General features: G+C 37.2%; 1 protein-coding gene across 1 annotated transcript in view; it reads right to left on the bottom strand.

The window, feature by feature from the left end:
- LOC137248613 (uncharacterized) overlaps positions 1-23814 on the bottom strand; it is a 35488-nt gene extending 11674 nt beyond the window's left edge. Inside the window, exons 1-2 of the mRNA XM_067779517.1 lie at positions 23776-23814; positions 21555-21624 (exon numbers count right to left, since the gene is read on the bottom strand). Of these exons, the coding sequence (XP_067635618.1) occupies positions 21555-21624; positions 23776-23814 (109 nt within the window). The remainder of the gene's footprint in view (positions 1-21554; positions 21625-23775) is intronic.
- Between the last annotated feature and the right edge of the window lie 1241 nt (positions 23815-25055).

The following is a 25055-nucleotide window of genomic DNA, read 5'->3' as shown; positions in this document are numbered from 1 at the left end:
AATTTCGCAAGTGTTACTACTCCTTTGACTAATCCGTTGAACAAAAAGAAAACGTTCGCTTGGAACGAGGAAGCTCAAGCTCCGTTCGATACCCTTAAGAGATCGCTGTGTTCCGCACCAGTACTCGCTAGCCCAAATTACGCCCTTTATAATTCAATGCGACGCCAGCAAACTTGGTGTTGGTGCGGTGCTTTTGCAAAAGAACGACGACGATATCGAAGTCCCGATCGCTTACTTTTCCCAAAAACTGAACAAATCACAAAGTAATTACAGCGTTACCGAGTTAGAATATCTAGCTGCAATACTCAGTTTAAAGAAGTTCAGGGCGTACGTCGAAGGGCAAGAATTACAATAGTAACCGATCATGCCAGTTTGCAGTGGCTTATGCGCCAGGCTGACCTTTCGAGTCGCTTCGCTCGTTGGTCGCTTAAATTACAAGCATACAGATTCAAAATTGAACACCGGGTCTCTGAATGTTGTGCCAGATAGCTTGTCACGTCAAAATTATGATGAAGTTTGTGCGCCAAGTACGAAGTAATAATGACCTTATTCCTGATTTAAAAGTTATTGACGAAGAAAATTATAAACGAACTGAACACCCAGATGGAAATGCAGTCCGTGAGGCCTTTAACTGGAAGCTGTGGGTTCCAAAAGTCTTAATCAACCAGGCAATCGAAAATGCGCACTGCCCACCGAATAGAAATCACGGGGGGATTGCAAAAACCTTAGAGCGCTTGCGACTGAATTTGGCCTAATATGACATTAGATGTAAAAGATTATGTTGGTCGACGTGATATCTGTCGCCAAAATAAAGCTCCAAACGTAACCTTACGGCACCCAAGGGTGTACTGACGTCCATTAGTTCATATTGGAAAACTCTTAGTCTTCGCAATTTTTTTTCCTTCGCACCTTATAATTTTTTTTTTACAAACTTAAAATTTGAGAATTTTTGTTTATGGCCATCACTGTCGCTAAAACTCAACTCAAAATAAACACACCTACAAGATCTGTCGATGGCTGAACATAGAACCATATGATATTCAATGAATAACCCAAGAGGATATCGATAACTTGCATACGCATATTCTTGGGTTAATCGGACTTCCGCGAAAAATAACTCGTTTCTGGGTAAGAGTTCAGTTGATTTTTTTATATTTTTTTTATTCGCGAACTAAGTATCAGTATTTAAAGTAAAAACAAAAGCGTCTTTGAGTTCTTTTCATGAATTCTCCTATACTTTCTTAGGCTGTCGCAAAATCTTTCCATAATTTTCCAAACGCAAGAAGACGCAGCAAGCGCTGGCTTATTGTGGGACTGCCACCTGACAGCCACCACTTTCATATGTCCCCTGACCAATGGATCTGGAAATACAAATGCAATGAAATTTTGGGCAAATAGATCTTCATAAAGATAAGCAAAACTTTAATATTTTATAATAGATTTCCTTAAATTTTTGTTTACTATTATTATTTCATTTTCTTGTACCATGAGGTAAAAGGTACAAACAAAAGTTATACCTGGTTGTAATTAAATATATGAATTCCATTATGCTTCCTTAAATTGTAAAACATCTTTTCGTTATAATCCGAAGAAAAAGAGCACACAAATACAAAAAAGAAAATGGATCAAGGATAACAATGTAAAATAGTAGCAAACCTAAATTATAAATTAGGACAGGAACAAAAATTCAAAAGGATTAATTACTCCCGTCTATAATCCAAGACAAAAAAACGCAAAGATGAAGTTTTAAAATTAACTTAATTATAGTATCATATTAATAAGTATAGTTGAAGTGCCTATATACATTTTTACATACATGTAACATTCAGATCAGGAATAGTTTCATTCATTCGTACTTTTGGGCAATGTGGCAAACCCACGTGTTACCAACCCCCTTAGCCTCCATCAACACCTAGAAGCCTTGGCTTTCTTACTACTTCCGCGGTCAATTATACTCATGCTTGACTTGTAGTTGCAATAACAAGAACAAGAAAAGAAAAAAAAAAGATGACAAGCAGAAAGTGAAAGCAGGCATTTTGTGAAAGACATTTGAATTTTGTTTCCTTTTCTCATACACGTAATCCGTTGTTGTTGTTGGCTCGTAAGCCCAGTTTTTTTGTTTTTTTTTCTATAATGCGGTCGTAAAGCATAAATTGGCATAACTTAGTTTATATATATATATATATATATGTACATAATTTTGTAAAAGTTATATAGCGCGAGATATCATATCAAAAATATAACCACAGCGAGGCGGCCTTCGGCGCGTAGTTGGAATTGCTCACAGAAAAGTATATACAAAAATGTAAGTTGGAATAAACAAACCTATGTATATATATTTTACATATGCACTCTTTATGAATTGAATTTCTTTTTTACGATTCAATTGTGCTTCATTATATCTAAAAGGAAAAGGGCAAACGTAGCTTGTATGCATAACTATGCTTAAGAACAATGCAATATATCCCCACTAACATATGTACATATAGGCGAAAGTAGTTTCTCAATTCATTTTGGTTTCTTTTTTGTTGCGCTCTAAGCTCACAATTAAGCTTTTTGCTAAGCGCGCGTACTCTCCTTATTATATGAACGCACAGCCAATAAGAATTTTAAATGTAGGTCATTGACCTCGAGTATGAGAAAGTAGGTCAGTAGGCTAGAATCAGCTGTTAGCATACCACCAAAATAATTTCGTAACTGCATTGAATTTGAATTTTAAGATATCTTTTCCATGCAAATTTATTAGCATTAATGTTAAATTTATTATTGAATGTTTAATTTTATACTAAGGTTAGTTTGTTATACATATACATACTATGTAGATATGAGCTGAATTTTTATAAATATAAATTGTTAATATGGAGTAAATCGAAGATTAAAGTGGTCTGATTCTTGCAGGTTGGTGTGTGGTTAAGGGGCTTTATTACCATCTATAAAGCCACGGTAGAGTGGGTATAGAGCAGTCGCACCAATATACATTAGCGCTGCATGGTTGGGGGTTTTCACGTGCGAGTATGGGTGGTTGCATGTAGTTACTTTGGTGGAAGTTACTAGTTGTGTGCAAATTAATATATGTATTTTTTTATGACTTTAGGTTGATGGATGTTGGCTTGGTCAGCAGGCGCGTACCTGAACCCTCCCAAGGCTGAATCCCCAGTAATCGCCAGTGCATACACCGTGGTTGCTGACAGGCTTTGCAAGCCCATCCTGAGAGCTCGGCCAAGAGTCACATAACAATATAATAAAACTCAAACTATTTAACTTGGACACGTACGCCCATGTAAAGATCAAATTTATTATGTATCTGCTTTCCATTTGTGACGTCGGCTGCAGCTGCATTTGACATCCGCGTTGCCAACTGCACGCGCGTGTCAAATTCAACTTAAGCCCCACTTACATAGACTACGTTATAAATATACACTATAAAATAAAAATAAAATAAATAAATATTTTACATTTTTTTTCCTTATATCACCCTTCTTTTTGAAAAGAAGAATTTGGCAAATTGAACACGTGTGCCATATTTTTCTTTTCCATTTTATAAATTGGTTCGAATGAATGAAAATATTAGCGGCCTTCCTTTTTTTGATATTTGTTCATTCGAAGCAATTTTACATTTTTATATGCAAATAAACATAGGCTGACTTCGTAAATGAATATTGCAAAGCATAAGCTGCGATTTATTGCGCAACCTATGCAAAACAAAAATGTTTTGTATCACTGCTTTCCATCACAAATGCATGAACAAAATTTATCATGCACAAAAATGACAACCGATGCGCATGAAAAAAAGTTGCCACGCAAAAACGAACTCACTGCATCATCAATAAACAAAGCTGTGTTGAAAACGAACATTAACCTTTATCATGCTGCATTGCAATATGCATTTACGAAGTCAGCCATACTTTTATACCTTAAAGTCGTTAACATTATGTTTATGTTTTTTCATGTTTTTTTTTTTGATAATAAAGTTAAATTTTGAATTTTCATTTTCTTAAGTTTATATTAGAAACTATATATAGATCGCGGGTTTGAATCGAGCTCAAAGCCTAACAATAATTTTTTATCATTATTATTGTTATGATAAATTTTTTTCTTAATTGAAAAAATTTTTAAATTAGAATAGAAGAAAGAAAAAATTTAGACAACTGCCAAAGCTCGTTGTATAGATCCATTTCGGGAACATCTAAATTCCTTCATCGGCAACGTTTAGGCGCCGCTGCTATAACCATTCAGCCATCACAGCGGTTTTTTGTTTGTCTTCATTAATCCTACTTCTATTCTGGTTCGTGCCAATTGATATTCACAACACTGCGACATCTGTTGCAGAATGGATGTGAAAATTGGACTTGTTTGATGGCAATGCTGCCATAGTGTCATATTTTATTGGCACTTTTTCTCCGTGCTCTGGGATGTATTAACAATTTTTGTTGTTTTATATCGGCCTACTGATTTTAAGATCGCGGGTTCGAATCGAGCTCAAGGCCTAACAATAATTTTTTATCATTATTATTGTTATGATAAATTTTTTTCTTAATTGAAAAAATTTTTAAATTAGAATAGAAGAAAGAAAAAATTTAGACAACTGCCAAAGCTCGTTGTATAGATCCATTTCGGGAACTGCTAAATTCCTTCATCGGCAACGTTTAGGCGCCGCTGCTATAACCATTCAGCCATCACAGCGGTTTTTTGTTTGTCTTCATTAATCCTACTTCTATTCTGGTTCGTGCCAATTGATATTCACAACACTGCGACATCTGTTGCAGAATGGATGTGAAAATTGGACTTGTTTGATGGCAATGCTGCCATAGTGTCATATTTTATTCACACTTTTTTCCCCGTGCTCTGGGATGTATTAACAATTTTTGTTGTTATATCGGCCTACTGATTTTAAGATCGCGGGTTCGAATCGAGCTCAAGGTCTAACAATAATTTTTTATCATTATTATTGTTATGATAAATTGTTTTCTTAATTGAACAAATTTTTAAATTAGAATAGAAGAAAGAAAAAATTTAGACAACTGCCAAAGCTCGTTGTATAGATCCATTTCGGGAACTGCTAAATTCCTTCATCGGCAACGTTTGGGCGCCGCTGCTATAACCATTCAGCCATAACAGCGGTTTTTTGTTTGTCTTCATTAATTCTACTTCTATTCTGGTTCGTGCCAATTGATATTCACAACACTACGACATCTGTTGCAGAATGGATGTGAAAATTGGAATTGTTTGATGGCAATGCTGTCATAGTGTCATATTTTATTGACACTTTTTTCCCGTGCTCTGGGATGTATTAACAATTTTTGTTGTTATATCGGCCTACTGATTTTAAGATCGCGGGTTCGAATCGAGCTCAAGGCCTAACAATAATTTTTTATCATTATTATTGTTATGATAAATTTTTTTCTTAATTGAAAAAAATTTTAAATTAGAATAGAAGAAAAAAAATTTAATAATAATAATGATAAAAAATTATTGTTAGGCCTTGAGCTCGATTCGAACCCGCGATCTTAAAATCAGTAGGCCGATATAACAACAAAAATTGAAAATATATATATAAATTTTAGAAAATAATTTTTTTTGTTTGTTTTACATTTGCCTTGATTACATGCTAAATTCGAAATGTACATAATGAATTTAATATTACTGAGTAGATATTAAATATTTATTTATTCTATTTTTGTGTACAGTTTTTTTCTTTTTTTGTTACTTCTCAAAAATTGTTATGTTAGATTCATTAATTTTGATTACAACAAAAGAGCCTTGATATATATTGTGACGAATATTAGTGACACTAAGTGGTACTCACATCACTAGTATGATGCCTAAGTAAATGAGACACAACAACAATAAAGCAGGCAGTCACTTGTATCTAAATAAACGAATCAATTATTATGTCTACACATATGTACGTACAAGCAGCGGAGAAGAGATGTACAAACACATGCATATATCTTATCTGAGATGCTCCCAAAAGTTGGAAATTATCTGTGAAAGTCTCAGTCACATATACACGTGCATCTGTAGTTATAATTTTTAGCAGTAACTAAGTAAATTCTGGAAACGCCTAGAAGTGTGGAACGAGGAAATCGAAGAGTATAAAAGAGCGCAATCTGAGCAATTAGAATCAGTTTGATTTAAGCAAGCTATTGGGTGTGAAGTATCAGTGTTATTTTGAAGTACTTTAATAAAGGCTATTTTGTATTATTGAATATTGGAGTTATTTATTCAACGTTTAGCGATACGAAAGTTAGCAGAAGGTTTGGAATAAGAGGAATTTCAGTAAATTCTTTACAATTGGTGACAGAAGAGGAATTGTTGAATAAATTCCGAAGATTGCGAATACAACTTGGACATGGCAAAGTTGAGTGAATTGAGGATCCAGCAACTGAAGAAGGAGTTGGCGAGCCGTGGATTGAATACAACCGGCAATAAGATCGAACTTCAAGCACGGCTACGAGAGGTATTGGAGTTGGAAGGAATTAATGTTGACGAGTATGTCTTTTATACTGATGTGGAAGAATTAAAAACAAAAATTGAAGAGAAAAACGAAACATCGTAGACAGTTACGAGCACAGACTTGAACACGATTTTGGCTGCAATATCTGCTCAAACATCGAGAATAACATCCAAGATTGAATCACAAGAAACGCGTATAACAGAAATATCACCACAAATATCCAACAACATGTCATCGCAACTGGAATCACAGGAGACCCGTATAACATCCAAGATGGAAACACAACTAGAATCCCAGGAAGACCGTATAACATCCAAGATTGAAGCCCAGGAAAGACAAATGTCATCTCAACTGGAAGAACAGAAGACATATATGACATCTCAACTGGAAGAACAGAAGACAATATGATATCTCAGTTCGCTGAGCAGGTGAAAGCACAGGAGGCCCGCATATCCTCGCAGCTGGTGGCACAGGAGATAAGGGTATCATCGAAACTGGAGGCCCAGGATACAAACATTTTACAGTGGAGGTAGAATGGCCAGACTGGGTGAACACAATATTAGAGGCGGTGAAAGGATCGCAAAACCGGCGTGAAAGAGTTATCAAATGCTTCAAATGCGGGAAGCCCGGTCACATTGCACGTCATTGCGATCTTGATCCTAGCAAGAGCGAGTAAGATGTAGAGATCGAGAGCTAGCTCCAGCTACTGAATGTCCTGTGATATCTGTGTCGCAAATTGGAAGAAAATCGAGCAGTCTTACCGAGGGAATGTGGATGGCAAAGAACGTGTACTGACCGTAGATACGGGCGCATCTCATTCCTTAATCCGATCTGACTTGGTCAACAGGAGAGTAAGCCCGTTACCTGGAGCAAGGTTCGTACGGTCACTGGCGAGTATTACGAAGTCCAGGGAGAAGTGATATGTGAAGTCTTAATTAATTGGCGGACATCGTTGATGAATTCATATTGGGAGTGGACTTCTTGGTTGACCATGGCATCAAGATCGATATGCAAAGAAGGGTGATGCGTTATGAGAACCTGGATGTGCCACTTAACTTCAGTTTGGAAAAGGGTTCAGCAGTAATCGAGTGCTGGTGAAAGAGATTCGACAAAAACCACAAAAGTCAAAGGCAGCAGATCGGGCAAGGGTTGATGGAACGAATGGGCCAAGCAAATCAAAATCACAGGTACCTGCGAGAAAAACACTGGCATTGGCAAACCCTAATGGACGCACTAACACGACCGAAAGAATTTTCCAGAAAGAATGCAAGGAAGGTTTCAAGCCAGCGCGCACTACTGTTCTGAAACGTCAAGACGATACTGATGATGCAAAGCCAATCCGTCAAGCGCAAGCTCTACGAAATAGTTCATTGGCCGAATAACAGAGTGGGAGGGAACGGACCAGGGTAATGAGTAGTAAGATGAAACACAGGTACGATAAGAAAAATAATTCGGAAGGTTTCCGGGAGTTAGATTTGGTACTGCTATACAACCCTCACCGGCGGAAAGGTGTTCCATCCAAATTGTGTTGCAGTTGGGAAGGCCCGTGCAGAGTTGTGAAGAGGATCAGTGATGTCATCTACCGCATACAAACAATGGGGAAACCACGAAATAGAAGGATGGTTCATTTGGAGAGGCTAGCAGCGAGATCGAGAGACTTGTCTGATCGGGACGATCAGACTTAGGTGGAGGGCAGTGTGACGAATATTAGTGACATTAAGTGATACTCACATCACTAGTCTGATGCTAAGTAAATGAAGCCACAACCACAATAAAGCAGGCATTCACTTGTATCTACATAAACGAATCAATCATTATGTCTACACATATGTACGTACACGCAGCGGAGAAGAGACGCACAAACACATGCATATATCTTATCTCAAATGCTCCCAAAAGTTGGCAATTATCTGTGGAAGTGTCACTCACATATACACGTGCATCTGTAGTTATAATTTTATAGCACTAACTAAGTAAATTCTGGAAACGCCTAGAAGTATGGAACGAGGAAATCGAAGAGTATAAAAGAGCGCAATCTGAGCAATCAGAATCAGTTTGATTTAAGCAAGCTATTGGTTGTGAAGTATCAGTGTTATTGTGAAGTACTTTAATAAAGGCCATTTTGCATTATTGAATATTGGAGTTATTTATTCAACAGTTTAGCGATACGAATGTTAGCAGAGGATTTGGAATAAGAGAAATTTCAGTAAATTCGTTACAATATGTTCATGTTTGTGGCGTGGTTCTTTTTGTAAAAGAACTTTATCTCCTATTTTAATAACAAACGGACGAGCCGTTTAATCATACATTGCTTTGTATTTTATTTTTAATTATTAAATTTTAGCCTATTTCGTGTGCTTTTTGCATTCTAAGTTTAATCTCTTTAGTATAGTTTTCAGCATTGTAAAGTGGATACATTTTTTTCTTCCGGAATTCATGAGGTAAAGTTGCCTTTTTGCCAAATACTAACTCGAAGGGAGAAAATGTATTGTCGAAAACTGTGCTAGTTGTTATATTATGTAGCAAAGAAAGTATCTTAAATATCCCAATCAAAAAAAGTACTGTTTAAATATTCGGTTGGAATTTAGACATTGATTTTTGTCAGTAAACTAAAAAACTGATTTTTACAATTAAAAACGATACCATCTAATGTGGTACACTTGTCATACTAAAACTAACTAAGTAATATTAAAACTCATAAGCATAATAGGTAGCTAGCCGCGATACCGTCTGTGTCCTCTTTCTTCTTCATCGTTTTATCTCTGTTTTGCAAAATCTAAGCTCTCTAATGTGTATCGTGTTTTTTCTTTGGCTTCCTTGTCTATAATATTTGTGTTTGCAAAATCAATCATATGCTTGTGTGTTGTTGCGTTCTGTGCATATATGTAATACTTCTATATCACTACTACTGAACTGTGCAGCCTGTCAAAGATTACAGTACAGATATACAACGAGAGAGGGAGACAAAATCTCAAGGCTGTCGTTAAATTTTTGTAAAAGAGGGGCTTAAATATATGTATATTTCAACAAGCCTACTTGCTTCTATCAATATTGTACATTAGGCTATTTCGTTCTCCAAATGAAAAATTAAGCTTTTGTTTTCCTTTAGTATTATAAAATTTTTATTGTTTTAAGAACTCCGCAGAATAGCATTACCGATTTGTGCTGAGTGTGCAGATATACGTATGTAAATGAGTGACCAAAAAGCGACAAAAAAAAAGCAAATAATGCCAACTGACAACTACGAATTTCTCATGCACAGAATAGGAATTTAGACATTGATTTTTGTCAGTAAACTAAAAAACTGATTTTTACAATTAAAAACGATACCATCTAATGTGGTACACTTGTCATACTAAAACTAACTAAGTAATATTAAAACTCATAAGCATAATAGGTAGCTAGCCGCGATACCGTCTGTGTCCTCTTTCTTCTTCATCGTTTTATCTCTGTTTTGCAAAATCTAAGCTCTCTAATGTGTATCGTGTTTTTTCTTTGGCTTCCTTGTCTATAATTTTTGTGTTTGCAAAATCAATCATATGCTTGTGTGTTGTTGCGTTCTGTGCATATATGTAATACTTCTATATCACTACTACTGAACTGTGCAGCCTGTCAAAGATTACAGTACAGATATACAACGAGAGAGGGAGACAAAATCTCAAGGCTGTCGTTAAATTTTTGTAAAAGAGGGGCTTAAATATATGTATATTTCAACAAGCCTACTTGCTTCTATCAATATTGTACATTAGGCTATTTCGTTCTCCAAATGAAAAATTAAGCTTTTGTTTTCCTTTAGTATTATAAAATTTTTATTGTTTTAAGAACTCCGCAGAATAGCATTACCGATTTGTGCTGAGTGTGCAGATATACGTATGTAAATGAGTGACCAAAAAGCGACAAAAAAAAAGCAAATAATGCCAACTGACAACTACGAATTTCTCATGCACAGAATTAACAGTTACAAAATGTACGTAGGCGCCACGAATCGCATAAATTAAAAACAAATCTTGTTAGCGGTCGTAAGATTTTCAGCTGTTATAAAAAAAATTTACAAAATTTATATTATTTCAACACCAATAGCAGTCAGCCCAGTAATCATATTTTGTTTACTTTATCAAAAACTTACTTCATTAAAAAACTCAAAATAACTAAACTTTTGAAAACGTTTATATATCGTTTGTTTAGGCTAATTCACTTTAAATTCTTTTTAAAAACGTTGATCGTTGGGATGTATGTATAAGTATATTTTTATACATGTATATTTGAATTTTTTTCATTTCAAAAATATGAATTATCCGCCTTGTTTTTTTTACTAATTATGTAAATAATTTACTTTGTAGGGCTGCAGCCCATGCTTAAATAATAAATACATCAAGCCTTGTATTGTATTTGTTGGCCTTTTCAATGTTTAATCGACTAAACTGAGATTTTATAACAATTAGTATGCAGAAGTTGGGTAAAGGGGATAGTGTTCCGTTGCTTCCCCTTTAATAAATTTTTTAACACATGATACTACAATTCACTAACACTAACAAAGCCCGCGCATGCGTAGAACATACATTTGCACAGTTTCATCAAATAATGATTGACAGAAAATTTGCACATTAGGAAGATAGGAAGGTATTGATATAGAAGTATTATATATATGGTGCTGTGAGAGAGCTGTGTTTTATTTTTGCTTCCTAATATCAGCTTCATGTTCGGCTATTCGCGTGCCCAATGCGCGCTTAATTGTGCCTATGTAAATTTTATTGCAATTTTCATCGTTGTTTCCTTTGCATTCTATTTTATAAACGACGTTGTTTTGTTGTTCTATGTTGAGTGGGGTTTTTGTTTTTGTGAAACATCTCGATAACGTGTGGATAGATCTGTAGGCTAATGTGATATTTTGCTGTTTAATTATGTATTGTGCTATATTTTCTGTTAGCCTGGGAATGTCAGTGACACTATGGTATTGCTTTGTTTCTTTATTGGTTGTTGTTGGTGATTGATTTGGGGTCTGTTGCATTTCATGTAATTTGTGTTGTATTAGGTCCGATATGAATTGGTTTGGGTAATTATTTCTTTTCAGCGTCATACTTATTTTCTGTATATTATCGTCATGAAATTGGCAATGGCTTATTGTCAAAACTTTGTTTATAAAATTTTTGGCAGTATTAATTTTGTATTTTCGTGGTTGCGCTGATAGGAAATTGATTAGGCGCACAGAAGCTGATGGTTTGGAGTACCAATCAAATATGAGGCCTTTATTAACTTTATGTATGCGTGCATCTAGGAAAGGAATTCTATTGTTTTCTTCCATCTCCATAGTGAATTGAAGTCTGCCGTGGTATTGGTTTAGTGTCTTTAGTATTGAAGTTGCGTCGTTTCTTTTGATAATGGCAAGTATATCGTCCACATACTTCATAAAAATTTAATGCCCTTTTGATGTTTGCTGAGCACCGAGTATGCATTATTTAGAAGATCGTTCATTATAATATCTGCGATCGTGAGGGAAAGGGAGTTACCCATAGGCATTCCGAAGGATTGTGAATATACTTTGTTATTGCACATAAAATAATTATTATCTTTTAAGCAAAATTCTAAAATATTTTGAAATTTGCTCCTAGGTATGCTTGTGGGATGCTGGATTTTATCCCATTTTTTCATTATAATCTTAATGGCAAGGGCAGTCGGTATGATTGTAAAAAGTGAGACAACATCAAAAGATACTAAAACATCTTCTTCGCTTATATTCATATCTTTTGTTCTTTCTTTTAACTCAAATACATTTTTTATGTTGTAATCTTCTGAAATTAATGTTTTTAGAATTTTTCCTATGTGATTGAATAATTGGTAGCACGGGACGCCAACTGAGCACGCAATGGCACGTAAGGGGAAGTCTGGCTTATGAGTTTTAGTAGCCCATACAGTCTAGGGGCGGTTGCCGCTCAGCTAGTAAATTGGTATTTCTCTTTTAGAGTTATGTATTTTCCTTTGTAAAGCTCGTCCACGATATTGTTGTTTCTTCTTTATGGTGTATTTGTTGGGTCGGCTCTAATCACTTTATACGTGTTCTTGTCGCCTAGTAACTGTTCAATCTTTTCATCATAGTCTCTTTTGTATAAGACGACGGTTCTGTTTCCTTTGTCCGCGTCTGTCACAATCACGTATTCTTCGTGTAGTTTTAAAAATGATTTAGTTTTGTTGTACGTTTCTGTTATAAATTTCTCGGCCGTATTGTGTTTTATGTGTCTCTTAAATTGAAGTATTTTGTTGCTTAATTTGGTTCGGGTTATTTCTTTAGTTTTCAATTTATTGGTGTATGAAACTATGTTTTTCTAGGGATTATTTTAAATCATTAACTGTTGTTGTTTGGTATGTTTTATTGTTAAAAATATAGATCCGCCTCTGAAGATGCCAAGGAAAGTTGGCGAAACTTGGGCCGTAAGGCGAAATAACTCGTTTTATTTGCACTCAACCCATTTAGATCGAACGAGCTTAAAAATACACAAAAAAGTCTACAAATCGATCGGAATCCAATATAGAAATATTTTTACTTCGACCTACACATATAATCCATAAGAATAGGTTTAAACCAGTACAGAACATATTACATGGCACAGTATAGAACATTTGCTAGTAACCCAAATGATTTAAAAAAAAAATCAAAACAATCACACTATAGACATTCCCATTTACTCATCAATAAAAATTTAAACAAACAAACAAAAAAATTGAAAAATATAAATTCATGTTGGCATCAAGTTAGGGTTACTTCATAATAATATGTAAACACAAGCCGATTTTTAAGTGAGTCGACGTTCTTAAGGGTCGGCTATGCAAAAAAAAATTAGTAATCACAGTAAATATATGAAAACAAAAAATCATAGCAAAAGGCAGGATATTATGAAGCGAGAGTAAGCATAACGGGCACTGTATATAAAGCAAATGCAAACGAATAAAAACAAAAAAAGAAAACACATAAACTCTTAATATCAAGTTATCACTATGACATAACTACAACTGAATTTAAAATTTTTTTTTGGTAACACCAAGCAAGTCGACTGGGTCATTCAACGTAAAATGAAACAACACGGCACACTTATCACAGTGACATTAGAGTGACCGTCTGTAATTAAGCATAAAATTATATACGCTCACTTAAAAGGCCGATGGTGTAGTATTGCGTGGAATTCACCTCACTTCCAACACGCTTAACATTACAAATATACGTTCATATCTAATTGACCCAAACAAATGCCATGAGTTCATTCGCATTTGCCAAGTCGCCCAATATATTGATGCGTCATACCAAATATGATATGTAGGTCAATATAATAATTTGCTGACAAACCATTTCTCACTATTGAGTCATGCACCTCTAATATGTAAATATTAATGTAGGTATGTACATACGTATCAAATTCAAATTCATCTAAAAATGGTTTTCTGCGCTAGAAGATGGGGGGAAAGTTTCTCAACGCCATTTTGGATGATTTGCGGTATTACATCACTGCCTAGGACGAGATCTATTTGCGAGGGGGAGTGACAATTCGAGTCTGCGAGGTTGAGGTGTGCCCATTTTGCTTGAAGCTCGCTAGTGAGCTTAAGCGAGGGGAGCATTTTTGTTAGCCGGGGTAATACTATTGCCTCTGCACTTATTCTGGTTTTAAAATCGGGGGATACCAAAGTCAGAGAGCACAATTTGTTTGAGGTTTGAACTACCTTGCCGCCCATCCCTGATATTTCAAATCTAGAGGGTTTGAATGTGAGCTTGAGTCTATCTTGGGCTTTGGTAGAGATAAAGGTTCGTTCAGATCCCTGATCCACAAGAGCTCTTAGTTTAAAAATTTCTCCTTTATGCTCTACGGGAACGATAGCCGTGGGTAAAATTATTTCACAATCGTTTTCGGAATAAAACGTTTGCACTTGGCTTTTCTGCGAGCATGAAGGGCTTTCATCCAGAGCATTGGCTTGATCGGGAGTATTACCGGGTGAGACTGTGGAATTCGTGGTCGTGGCTTGTGAGGCTGTCCTTTGCAATCGTGAGGGTTGTCTTTTCGGCACTTGAGATGTGTCTTCGTGAAGAACTGAGTTGTGCCGATCTTGACATTGATTGCAAGTTTGAGTACTGGAACAGTCTTTCAATATGTGTGACTGAGAGAGGCAATTGAAACACATATTGTTTTCTCTCACAAACCTTCTGCGATCAGAGGTCGACAGCTTCTTAAATTTGAAGCAACCTATAAGCGGGTGAGATGAGGTTTTACACATAGCGCACTTGTACATTGTTCGCTGCTCTGTCATATGAGACTGGGTGTGGGAGGTCGATCTATTTTGAAAGGGATGCGACTGCTGGGGTTTGAATGATGGCCTTGCTTGTGGGGTGGCTTTAAATTTATTTGGTCGTCATTGATCGACTCGCTCTACGACTTCATATCGAGTTGTGAGGAACTGGTCCATTTGGGACCAGTTTGGAAGTTCTCTTCTTGAAGTCAGAGACTGCTCCCATAACGTGACTGTATTTTCAGGGAGTTTAGAGGTCACGAGATAAATAAGTATGGGGTACCAATTATCTGTGGAGACTTGTTGCGTGGCGAGAATTTGAAAGCAATTATTTACTGAGGATTGCAATTTTTGGATGTCTTCACTGTTTTCCGTAGTGATAGTTTTTAAATTCATCAGGGCCCGTATTTGATTATCTACGAGAACTCGTCTGTTCTCGTATCGGGCCTTTAGGGCTTCCCACGCTAAGGCAAAGTTGTCGTCAGTCAATGGGAATTGATTGACTATTTGAGCTGCCTTTCCTTGGGTTTTGTATCTGAGGTGATACAATTTTTGCGCTTGGGAGAGTTTGGGATGGTGAATATAAACGGCTGTGAACATGTCACGAAATGAGGGCCATTTTTCATAACCACTATAAAATATTTCGGTATCGCAGGGAGGGATTTTTAGCGAAATACCGGAGTTGTCGGATGGACCTGGTGTGACGGTAGGGGGCGCGGGTGCATTTGCTTGTTTAAGCAACTGAAGCTGGTCTTCTATCTGGGCTTTTGTGTCTTCATACGCTATGAGACAGGACCTGTATGTGCTATTAGCAGATGTTGGAAAATCTTCGGGCAGGTCCTGATCTGGGGTTTCGACAATCTTATCGAAGACGGTTTGGACTCTATTTCAGAATTTTTCTATGTTTGAATTTTTTATTATGAGTGAGGACTCCGTATTGTCTTGGAGCGACGTCGACCTAAACCGAGTACAATATTCCATAAAATTGTCCGTTTCGGATGTAAATTTTTTGGGGGCAGACGAGATTTTAAATTTTTTAACTCCTTGAGTTTTGGAGCCACCTTTTTTGGTTTCATCGTCACTCATTTTTGAGCTTTGTTTTATGACGCTTAGAGTTGAGAATTAACAAAAAATTTAACTTCAGAGAGAAAACTTTTTTTTTTTTTTGAAGAGAGAGTATTTGCTTTTAACTATGTGAGGGAGTTACGTTTAAATATTCACGTTAAATAGCAAGAGAGAATACTTTTCAAAACCAAAAAAAAGTTTTTAAGTTAAATTTATTTGAGGGTGAGACTGAGCAAATTTGACCACTGTGCTGCGTTTGCACTATATTTAATGCGTATATATGGGGGAGAATTAAATATACGTGGGAAAAGTGCAAATATATATATATATGTAAATATGAGTAATTATTTTTTAAGATTTTCACTATCGATATTTTTGTGGACTGTATAAATGGGGATACAGAGTGAAATACTAAATTACTCGGGAAAATTTTTTAGCTTTAAGAGAGATATATTTTTTAAACGCTAGTGTACGCACTGAACCACTCTTGTACCACTGTATGAGATTTTGTTTCACCGCTTATGTCGCTTTCTTTCTTTTGTTTATCCGTATGTATGTATACGCAAGTATGGAGATTTAAAAATATTTTTTGCGTTTTGTATTAATTTAAATAGGGATAAATAAGAAAACTTTAGAGGGTTTGCTATGATAAACAGCAAGAGAAGACACTGTATCGATTTAAGAGGGATTAAATAATTTTAGAGCGATATACAACTGTAATGCCGAAAAAATTATTTGAGAAGTAAAATCGATATACGTGCCCACTGTATCTAGCTTAGTTTTTCTTATTATGTTTTGCACATATACCGTACTAAGTTTTGCAATATGCGGTTATTGATGTATATATATATATACATATATATATATATATATATGTATATATACGAAGTGGTATGTGCAAGTTTTGGCGTGAAATGAGGATTTTTGGCGGGAAATAATAACCCTCTAAAAATGAAAATTGCCTTAATTTTTCGTTTATGTGTATTTTTTCCGTGATTGGGGTGTATTATATCTCATTTAATACTCACGGTTTACGAAAAGGGCCAAGCTACTTGCGTTTTTCTTGCGCTGGTTTCCTTAGTGGCGTCGAAGGACCATTGTTAAAGGGATAGGCGTAGCAAATTTACCTTCCCTTTTTTTTGGGATGCGGCTGCTGCGGATGGTTCCGGTGGCGGTGGAGAATTGATGTTGACGTTGGTGCTTGGATTATGGTGGTGAAGGTGCGGCTGCAATAGTGGCTCGTTCCAAGTTTATGGTGCTGCAAATGCACTAGAAGTGGAGAATGTTTACCACACAAGTATTCCGCATGAAAAAACAAAAGGAGGGCACTTGGCAAATTTACAAGAAAAAAAAGAACTGTTTTCACTTTAAATTCATTCAATTCATAATTCACGATGCATACTTATACGTAAAAGGTACATATGTAAATAACTTCAATATAAAATTCAGGTAAATTCATTTAAATTCATGTTTAGGTTTTCTTAAGCATAATTTCTATTAAATAGAAGGGTTGGCTGTTGGCGACTACGACAGTCGCTCAAACAAGTTCTAATATGGCCGGGTGATTAGCCGTTAGTTTCTTTAGTATGAAACCAGCTGATTTTAGGGCTTTAATCAATTGAACAAGTGATTCAGTGGCGTTATCGATGGTGTGACTTTCTGATAGGATGTCGTCGACATACGTCTGCGTCTTGAGAATTGTTGCAGCCAACGGGAATGTCGCTTTCGTGTCATCGGATAGTTGATGCAACGTACGAATAGCGAGATATGGGGCACAATTGACGCCGAATGTAACCGTTTTTAGATTGAAATCGCTAACATTGGAACTGACCGATTTGCGAAATAAGATTCGCTGAAAATCTTTGTCGTCCTCGTGTATAAGGATCTAACAGTACATTTTTTCAATGTCTCCATTGAACACATACTTATCCATGCGCCACTGTAGAATTAGTAGCATGAGATCTGGTTGGAGAGCTGGACCAGTGTATAGCACGTCATTCAGGGATTTTCCTGACCCAGATTTTTTAGAGGCGTTGAAACCCACACGAACTTTGGTGGTGACCTTATCTGGTTTGACTACCGTAAGTAAAATGAGAAGACCTTGCCATTCGAAGTTATTTCGCATGGGTCGGCAGATTCCATGTGATCAACGTAGAGATTTTCTTGCAACACATTGTTGTACATTGTACCTAACTCCCCTTTTTCTGAAGCGATCGCTCCATGCTGAACAACTGCTGCAGAGCAGCCGTGCGGGATTAACCGAGGGATAGTTTTTCAGGAAACTCTTCCTTGAATGGAAGTCGCACAATGTATCGACCGTTTGGTGCACGTGTCGTGGTTGTTGCATACATATATCTGCTCACACGCTTGATCCTCGGGGGATATCTGTGGAGGTTGTGGAATTTCCTCCTCTTCCCAAAATTTTCTCAGTTGAGAACTGAGTGTCTCGTTTGACGCTTGGACTTGTGTCGAGAATGACACAACATTTTCAGCTATTGGACCACTGAGAATCCAACCAAAAATGGTTTGTTGCGCAAGTATGCTACCGCACACCTTTTTTATACCTTCCAGCAGAATTTGTGGAAGTATGTGGCTGCCAATGACCATGTCAGTCTGACCTGGTATGTGGCAACTGGGGTCAGCGAGCTCAAGGAGTTTGAACTGCTTCCAGATTTTGCGACTAATGGTGGATGTTGGCAGATTCTTTGTGAGTTGCGGCAACACAATGGCATGAGCCTTTATCCTTTTCATAGCCTTGGATGCAACCAGTGTCAAAAGGCAAAGTTTGGAAGATTTTTTTACGACTTGTCCACCCATGCCAGAGATTTCGAACTTTGAATGATCGAATGGAAGTTTCAACCGTTTTTGAACTTTCGAGGAAATGAAAGTTCTTTCCGAACCCTGGCCGATAAGGGCCCTTAGTTGAAATAATTCCCCTTCGTGTTCGACTGCAACCATAGCAGTAGGAAGGAGAATTTGGTTATCATTGGCTGGATGCAATGATTGAACCGGTGCGTGTTTTGAACAACACGGTAGCTCGCTAGAATCGGAGATATTCTGCGTTTGTCGAACGGGAGGTGTTGACTCAGCAGTTGTGTGCTGCACGTTTGGTGCATTCGTTCGCGGGGTGGAACGTGGAGCTTGTGGGCTCGCATGCAACAGCGTGTGATGCCGTTGATGACATGTCGAACATGACCACTTGCTCGTGCAGTCATTGATGATATGAGTGCTGATAAGGCAGTTTGTACACAGCTTAGCTTGTTTTATGAATTGTGTCCGGTTTTGCACAGGAATTCGTTTGAATCGTGGACAGAATCTAATAAGGTGCGGGGAGTTGCAACATTGGCAAGTTTCCTTTTTAGATTCTGTCACAAGGGTTTGCGTCCTGTTGAAGGGCCTCTTTTGCGCAGAATTTTGATGAGCGACCGGTTTTTGTTTGCTTGGTTGAAGCCTATTTACTCTTTCAACGACTTCATATCTCGAGGTGAGAAAGTCGTTCATTTGTGACCATGAGGGTAAATCTCTTCGAGAAGAAATAGATTGTTCCCAAAGTGACAGGGTTGTTTCGGGGAGCTTTGATGAACAAATGTACACCAGAATGGGATCCCAACTGTCTGTTATAACTCCTTGGGAGTGAAGGACGGATAGACAGTTGTTGATTGTGTTTTGCAATCTCTGAAGTTGCTCACTGTTTTCGGATTGAATAGTGGCAAGAGTCCGTAAGGATTTGATCTGGTTGTCAACCAAGATCCGCTTGTTTTCGTATCGTGACCGTAAAGCTTCCCAGGCAAGGTCAAAGTTATCATCGCTAAACACATATTGCTTGACGATGGAGCCGGCTTTGCCTTGCGTTTTGTACCGGAGATGGTACAGTTTCTGAGCACGGGAGAGCCTTGGGTGATTGATGTACACCGCTGTGAACATATCAAGAAAAGCGGGCCATTCTTCATAGCCAAGGTCTCCGTGTCGCATGCTGGGACTTTGAGGTAAATATTTGCCTCAGCCGGTGGTTGTTCCACGCGGGGTGGTGGACTCGGCGTTTCCATCATTTTGATCAACTAGAGTTGATCGGCAATCTTTGCTTTTGTCACTTCATACGTATCAAGGCAGGCGCATTGTTTGTCTTGTACTGAACTCTTGAAGTCTTCAGGGAAACTTTTGTCTGGTTTCGAAAATACCAGATCGTAAACCGATTGAAGCCGTGCCCAATAATCATCTAGTGATTTCTCCTTTATCATGAGATACGATTCAGTGTGATCTTGAATCGGTGCTTCGTTAAATTTTGCACAGTATCTCATCAGATTGTCACTTTCCGCGATGAGCTTTTGCGCGGATGGGTCCACTGACTTGGATTTCCGGCGGGGGATGTTGACCTTTCCTTGGGCGTTTCTTCCTTTGGCCCTCCTTTTGGTTTTGTCCCGGTTTCGGACGTTTTTGGGGGACTGAGAGGCATGGTATGCAAACTTTTGGGTTTTCACCAAAAAAACCGAATAAAATATTTGTACGCTCAGAGAACGTTCGCAAAATTCGAAGATGGAAAACTCTTCGTGCAACAGAAATTTAAAAAAGGGAATTTAAATTGGTGGCGGTGTTTTTTTTTTTTTTTTTTTTTTTTTTTTTTGAAAAATAGAGTCAAGCACGTACAACGGGACGTTCCTTAAATAAATTAAATCCCGGAAATTCGTAATTCAATAGTATGTATAATGCTTTGTAAAAACAAAAAATATAAAATTTAAAAAAAATCACAAACACTTTTCACTTATATATACGTGTGGAAATAAACGTGTATTTGTAAATTACTGGTATATATAGGTATGTATATATTAGAAAATAATAATACTTTGAAGTTTGTAGGAATATTTTTGAAAAGTTCCTATAGGGACGAAAATATCTCAAACTTAGTTTTGTACGACAGAATAAGTACAAATGTACGAGCGCAATATACAAACGTATGGGTGTATATATGTTTGTTTGTGAGAACGTATGCACGTGAATAAAGGAGCTGCTCTGTTTTTGTTTACAAACAGAGTTTGTTTTGATTCGCTTCTTCGCCGCTTTAATGTCGCGTTTCTTTTATGAAGCTGATTATGCTTGATTGCACTGTTGGGAGAGTGCAGCAAAGAAAGATGAAAAAATTGCAAATATGAGAGAGGTTGAGAAATTTGATCAGCAGCAAACAACTATCGTTGATAATGTAGCTATACGTGCTGGGAGAATGTCGCTGGAAGAGCGACTTGAACGTGTGAGTAAACACGTATGTTGTTCTCAGAGTGGAGAAATAGGAATGTTGGAAAAGCAACTTAATTGTACATGTATGTAAGTATGTACGTATGAATATTATGATTTTTATATATGCTGTCAAGCAAGAAAAAATGACTTGGAAGAAGTTCTGTGCGAACAACGGGGTAAACTCAGCTGTAGAAGAAATTTTTGCTGATGTTGTTCTTGCACAGTGGGTTTGAGTAGGCAAGTAAACTGCAATTTTTGTTTGTTGGTTAAATACCACTAGAAATATGTATACATATATATATACATATATAATTGGCGGATTTTGCCTATTGGTAAAGCGGAATATTTTCTACCAATTTTTGGTTGCAAAAAGGTTGCAGTAAAACCAACGGTAAGAAAATTTCCGCAATATTCACATATATATGTGGATATATATATATGCTTTTGCAGTTTACAAATATAATATAACTTTTGTGGAAAAAAGTTGTATTATTTTCTATGTTTTTTATGAAAAATAAAAAAACTGCCTACTCACCGATTCCTGTATGATTAATGCTGCTTATATTGTTGTTGCTGATTAGCTGGCTGTTATTGCTGCTGCTTGGCTACTGGGTAAAGATGATTATTTTTATATTTTTTTTTTATGTCTTTTTTTCCGAAATTCTCAGAAAATTGTTTCCTCTTTAGAAAGGGTGTGCCCCAAAAAACTGATATTCGCAAAATTTTTTAAGTGTGTAAACTTTGCGCTTGTCAAAAAATTTTTTCTCTATTCCCAATTCAATTATTCCAAAATTATTTGTATGTTTTTTTTTGTATATGTATATAGATAAACTTTTTTTTTTTGTTTTTCACTCAATTTATATATTTATTTTTTTTTTTGTTTGTATGTTTTTTGTCGAACGAAAAAATCGATTTTAATTTAATTATTATTGTTTTAAGCTTTTAGGGTGGGCCAAAGATGGCTGCGAAGGACCATGAATAAAGGTGAACACTCACTTGGTCTTTCTTCGCTGCACTACTTAACTAAATAAAAAGGTCTGTTTTAGTTTTTTTCCGAAAACGTTATAATTTTCCAAATTCACTTTCTTTGTTATTATAAAATAATTAATGTTCAATTCACTTTTTACAACGCATTCGTATCCAAAATAAATATATATAAATAAAAGTATAAATATGTAGACATGGAGCGCGTCCGCGATTGCCGAGTGATAGTACTTGACTGCGCGATTCGAGGTGGTGATGGTGATGGCCCCTCGTCGGTGTTGGCGCCTTCCAGTTCGCCGCGTACGGCTGCGCGTGAGGGTGGCGCGTGCCGCCGTTTAATTTGGTAATGTATTTGGCTTAAACACCAAAAAAGGTAACATTTTACAAGACAGTACATAACCTAAACAAAGGTGGTATCAAAAGACGCGTGTCGAGCTCCGTTTTTAGAATCCCAAAGCGGAAATTAAAAATTTTGTTGCACAGAACACCTTTCTGCCTTGGCGGCCTTCGCCGAAAATAATATTATATTGTATAGAATCGACGGGATGGCCTAGAAGGTTTCATCTAGTCATACTAAATCGCTCCCGAGATGATCGGGCTAGTACCTTAATGGTGCTTGTTCCCGGAACGTACCCGATCTGCATTCAGCAAAGGGCCAACAAAATCGATAAGGGGTAGTGTCTTTATCGTTACAACAACAACAACATTATTTACTTTCTGCTTTTCATACGCATGTGCATTTTTAAATAAAAAAAAATGGTGTATTATTCTAATATGTAGCATCTCAGCCGGGGTGCCATTCAGCTCAGAATATGCCAAAACAAGAGAAAACCTACAACTAAATGCAGATTCACGTGTCATTTGCCAGGATTTACCGGTAAACTAGGTACTTTCCACAACCAGAATGCTTTGAAATACGGTACCAAACTGGTTGGATGTATTTCCCCAAATAAGGGTCGAATGGAGAAATTTCTTTGATTCTTTGCATCACCGAAGGTGTGCCTTATCATGATATGGTTCGCGTTAAGCACGCTCTCTTTAGGCAAAATAAATCGCGACTAGCCAGGCCCAATTGTCCAGGAATCATCGCACCAGAAAGGGTAAGTAAATTGCCTAGCATATTAAATATATAAACAACATGTATGAATTTGTTAATGACAATTTGTCATGCTCTTGTTGATAACCAACTGAAGAATGCAAATTTGGAGAGAAAAATACATATGTTTGTATGCATAGAACTGCATAGAAAGGGAGGAATTAATTAATTATTATCAGTATATTTACAAGATTTTTTTCATTTTCCCTGCGTCGCCGTTGCCATTACATTGCGTTAAGAGAGGGGAATGGTAAATTTTAGCAAACTTTCGTACTGCGGTCATCAATATTCAATCCCTAGAAGGTTTAATGTAGTCATATCAATAGTTCCCGAGATGGTCGGGCTAGTACCTCAATGGTGCTTGTTACCGGAACGTAGATAGATAATTTATTGAGGATTGCACAGTGACTTGCACATCTCCTTCACAGCACCTCATCCTAGCCGACTTCCCTGATGAACCCTAGCAGTGTTCTTGGCTTCAGGGATTAAATCTGGGAATGTTCTAGCCATGGTGAGCCAATGAACTTAGGCCTAATTCTTCAGATTGCGTCGCATTCTAGAAGAATATGGTCCGCCGTCTGCTGATCGATCACAAAATCGACATGTGCCCTGCGAAAATCGTTAGATCATGTCCCTGCAGAAATCGTTGGATCATGTGATCCACTGGAGTACTTACCATTATACTCCACTGCAATGCAGCAATGGACCAACTCATGTTTCTACACAAACATATTGTAAGCTGATCATTTCTCGTTTTTAACGATTGCAATCACTACACGATCTTTATTGGACTGTGGGTACTCCATGGACTACTCTTATGTAATACGGTACCAAGCTGTAGTATATGGTCCAGTCCTAGGACATCGCAATATTAATTGGACCATATTTTTTGTATGAATTGTGGTTAATTTTGGAGCACTCACTTGGTCCATAGCGAGCACTCCATGCATGCATGTGCGATTTTTGCAGGGTGTTATTCGATAGTATGCCCAGTTTCTGCACACGGCTTTTCAGTCTATAATGCCCTGTAAGAATAGCTCTTGGGATTCTTAGGTTATCTTTCGAGAAGTCTATTAGTGCCCTGTAGCGACTTGTAACATAACCTCCTAACATTAACATAGATTGTCTCAAACCTGGAGTGTTATTGTTGTTGTTGTAGCGATAACGTTACTCCCGAGCGCTTTGGGGAATGTTATCGTTGTGATGGTCCTTCGCCGGATACAGATCCGGCACGCTCCGGTAACACATTACCATTAAGGTGCTAGCCCGACCATCTCGGGAACGATTTATATGTCCACATTAAACCTTCAGGCCATCCCTCCCTCTCCACCCCCAAGTTCTATGAGGAGCTTGGGGTCGCCAGAGCCTCGTCTGTTAGTGAAACAGGATTCGCCGTGGATAGGTGAGGTTGACAATTGGGTTTGGAGAAGCTACATAGTAGCTCTGTCAAGTTGGCACCTACTTGGGCGAATAATTAAAAAAACCATATCTTATTCGTTTGTCCATGTTTGTCCAGGAAAAATTTTCGTTTGTCCACACAATTTTTGTTTTTTTTTAAATAACTTTTAACAAAAGGTGGACAAACGAAAATTTCTCCTGGACAAACATGGACAAACGATGGGCTAACGACGGACATACCATTTAGCACAATAAAGGGAAAAAAATTTTGGGGTTTTTTGGAAAAAAAATATTTTTGTTATAACTTTTTAACAAAAGGTGGACAAACGAAAATCTTTCCTGGACAAACGAATGAGATATGGTTTTTTTAATTATTCGCCCAAGTAGGTGCCAACTTCACAGAGCTCTATATAGTGCGCTGGCAACCCATTGAAAGGGTTGCGCGACACAACCCCTTGAATCAACTTGGTATTTTAGTCGCCTCTTACGACAGGCATACCTACCGCGGGTATACTCTAAGCCCTCTAACCCTCTGGAGCCATGAAAAGCGTCGGTGCA

This window comes from Eurosta solidaginis, chromosome 4, assembly GCF_040869045.1.
Source record: "Eurosta solidaginis isolate ZX-2024a chromosome 4, ASM4086904v1, whole genome shotgun sequence".
In the NCBI taxonomy this organism is placed as follows: domain Eukaryota; kingdom Metazoa; phylum Arthropoda; class Insecta; order Diptera; family Tephritidae; genus Eurosta; species Eurosta solidaginis.
This window is presented reverse-complemented; position numbering and strand designations above follow the sequence as displayed.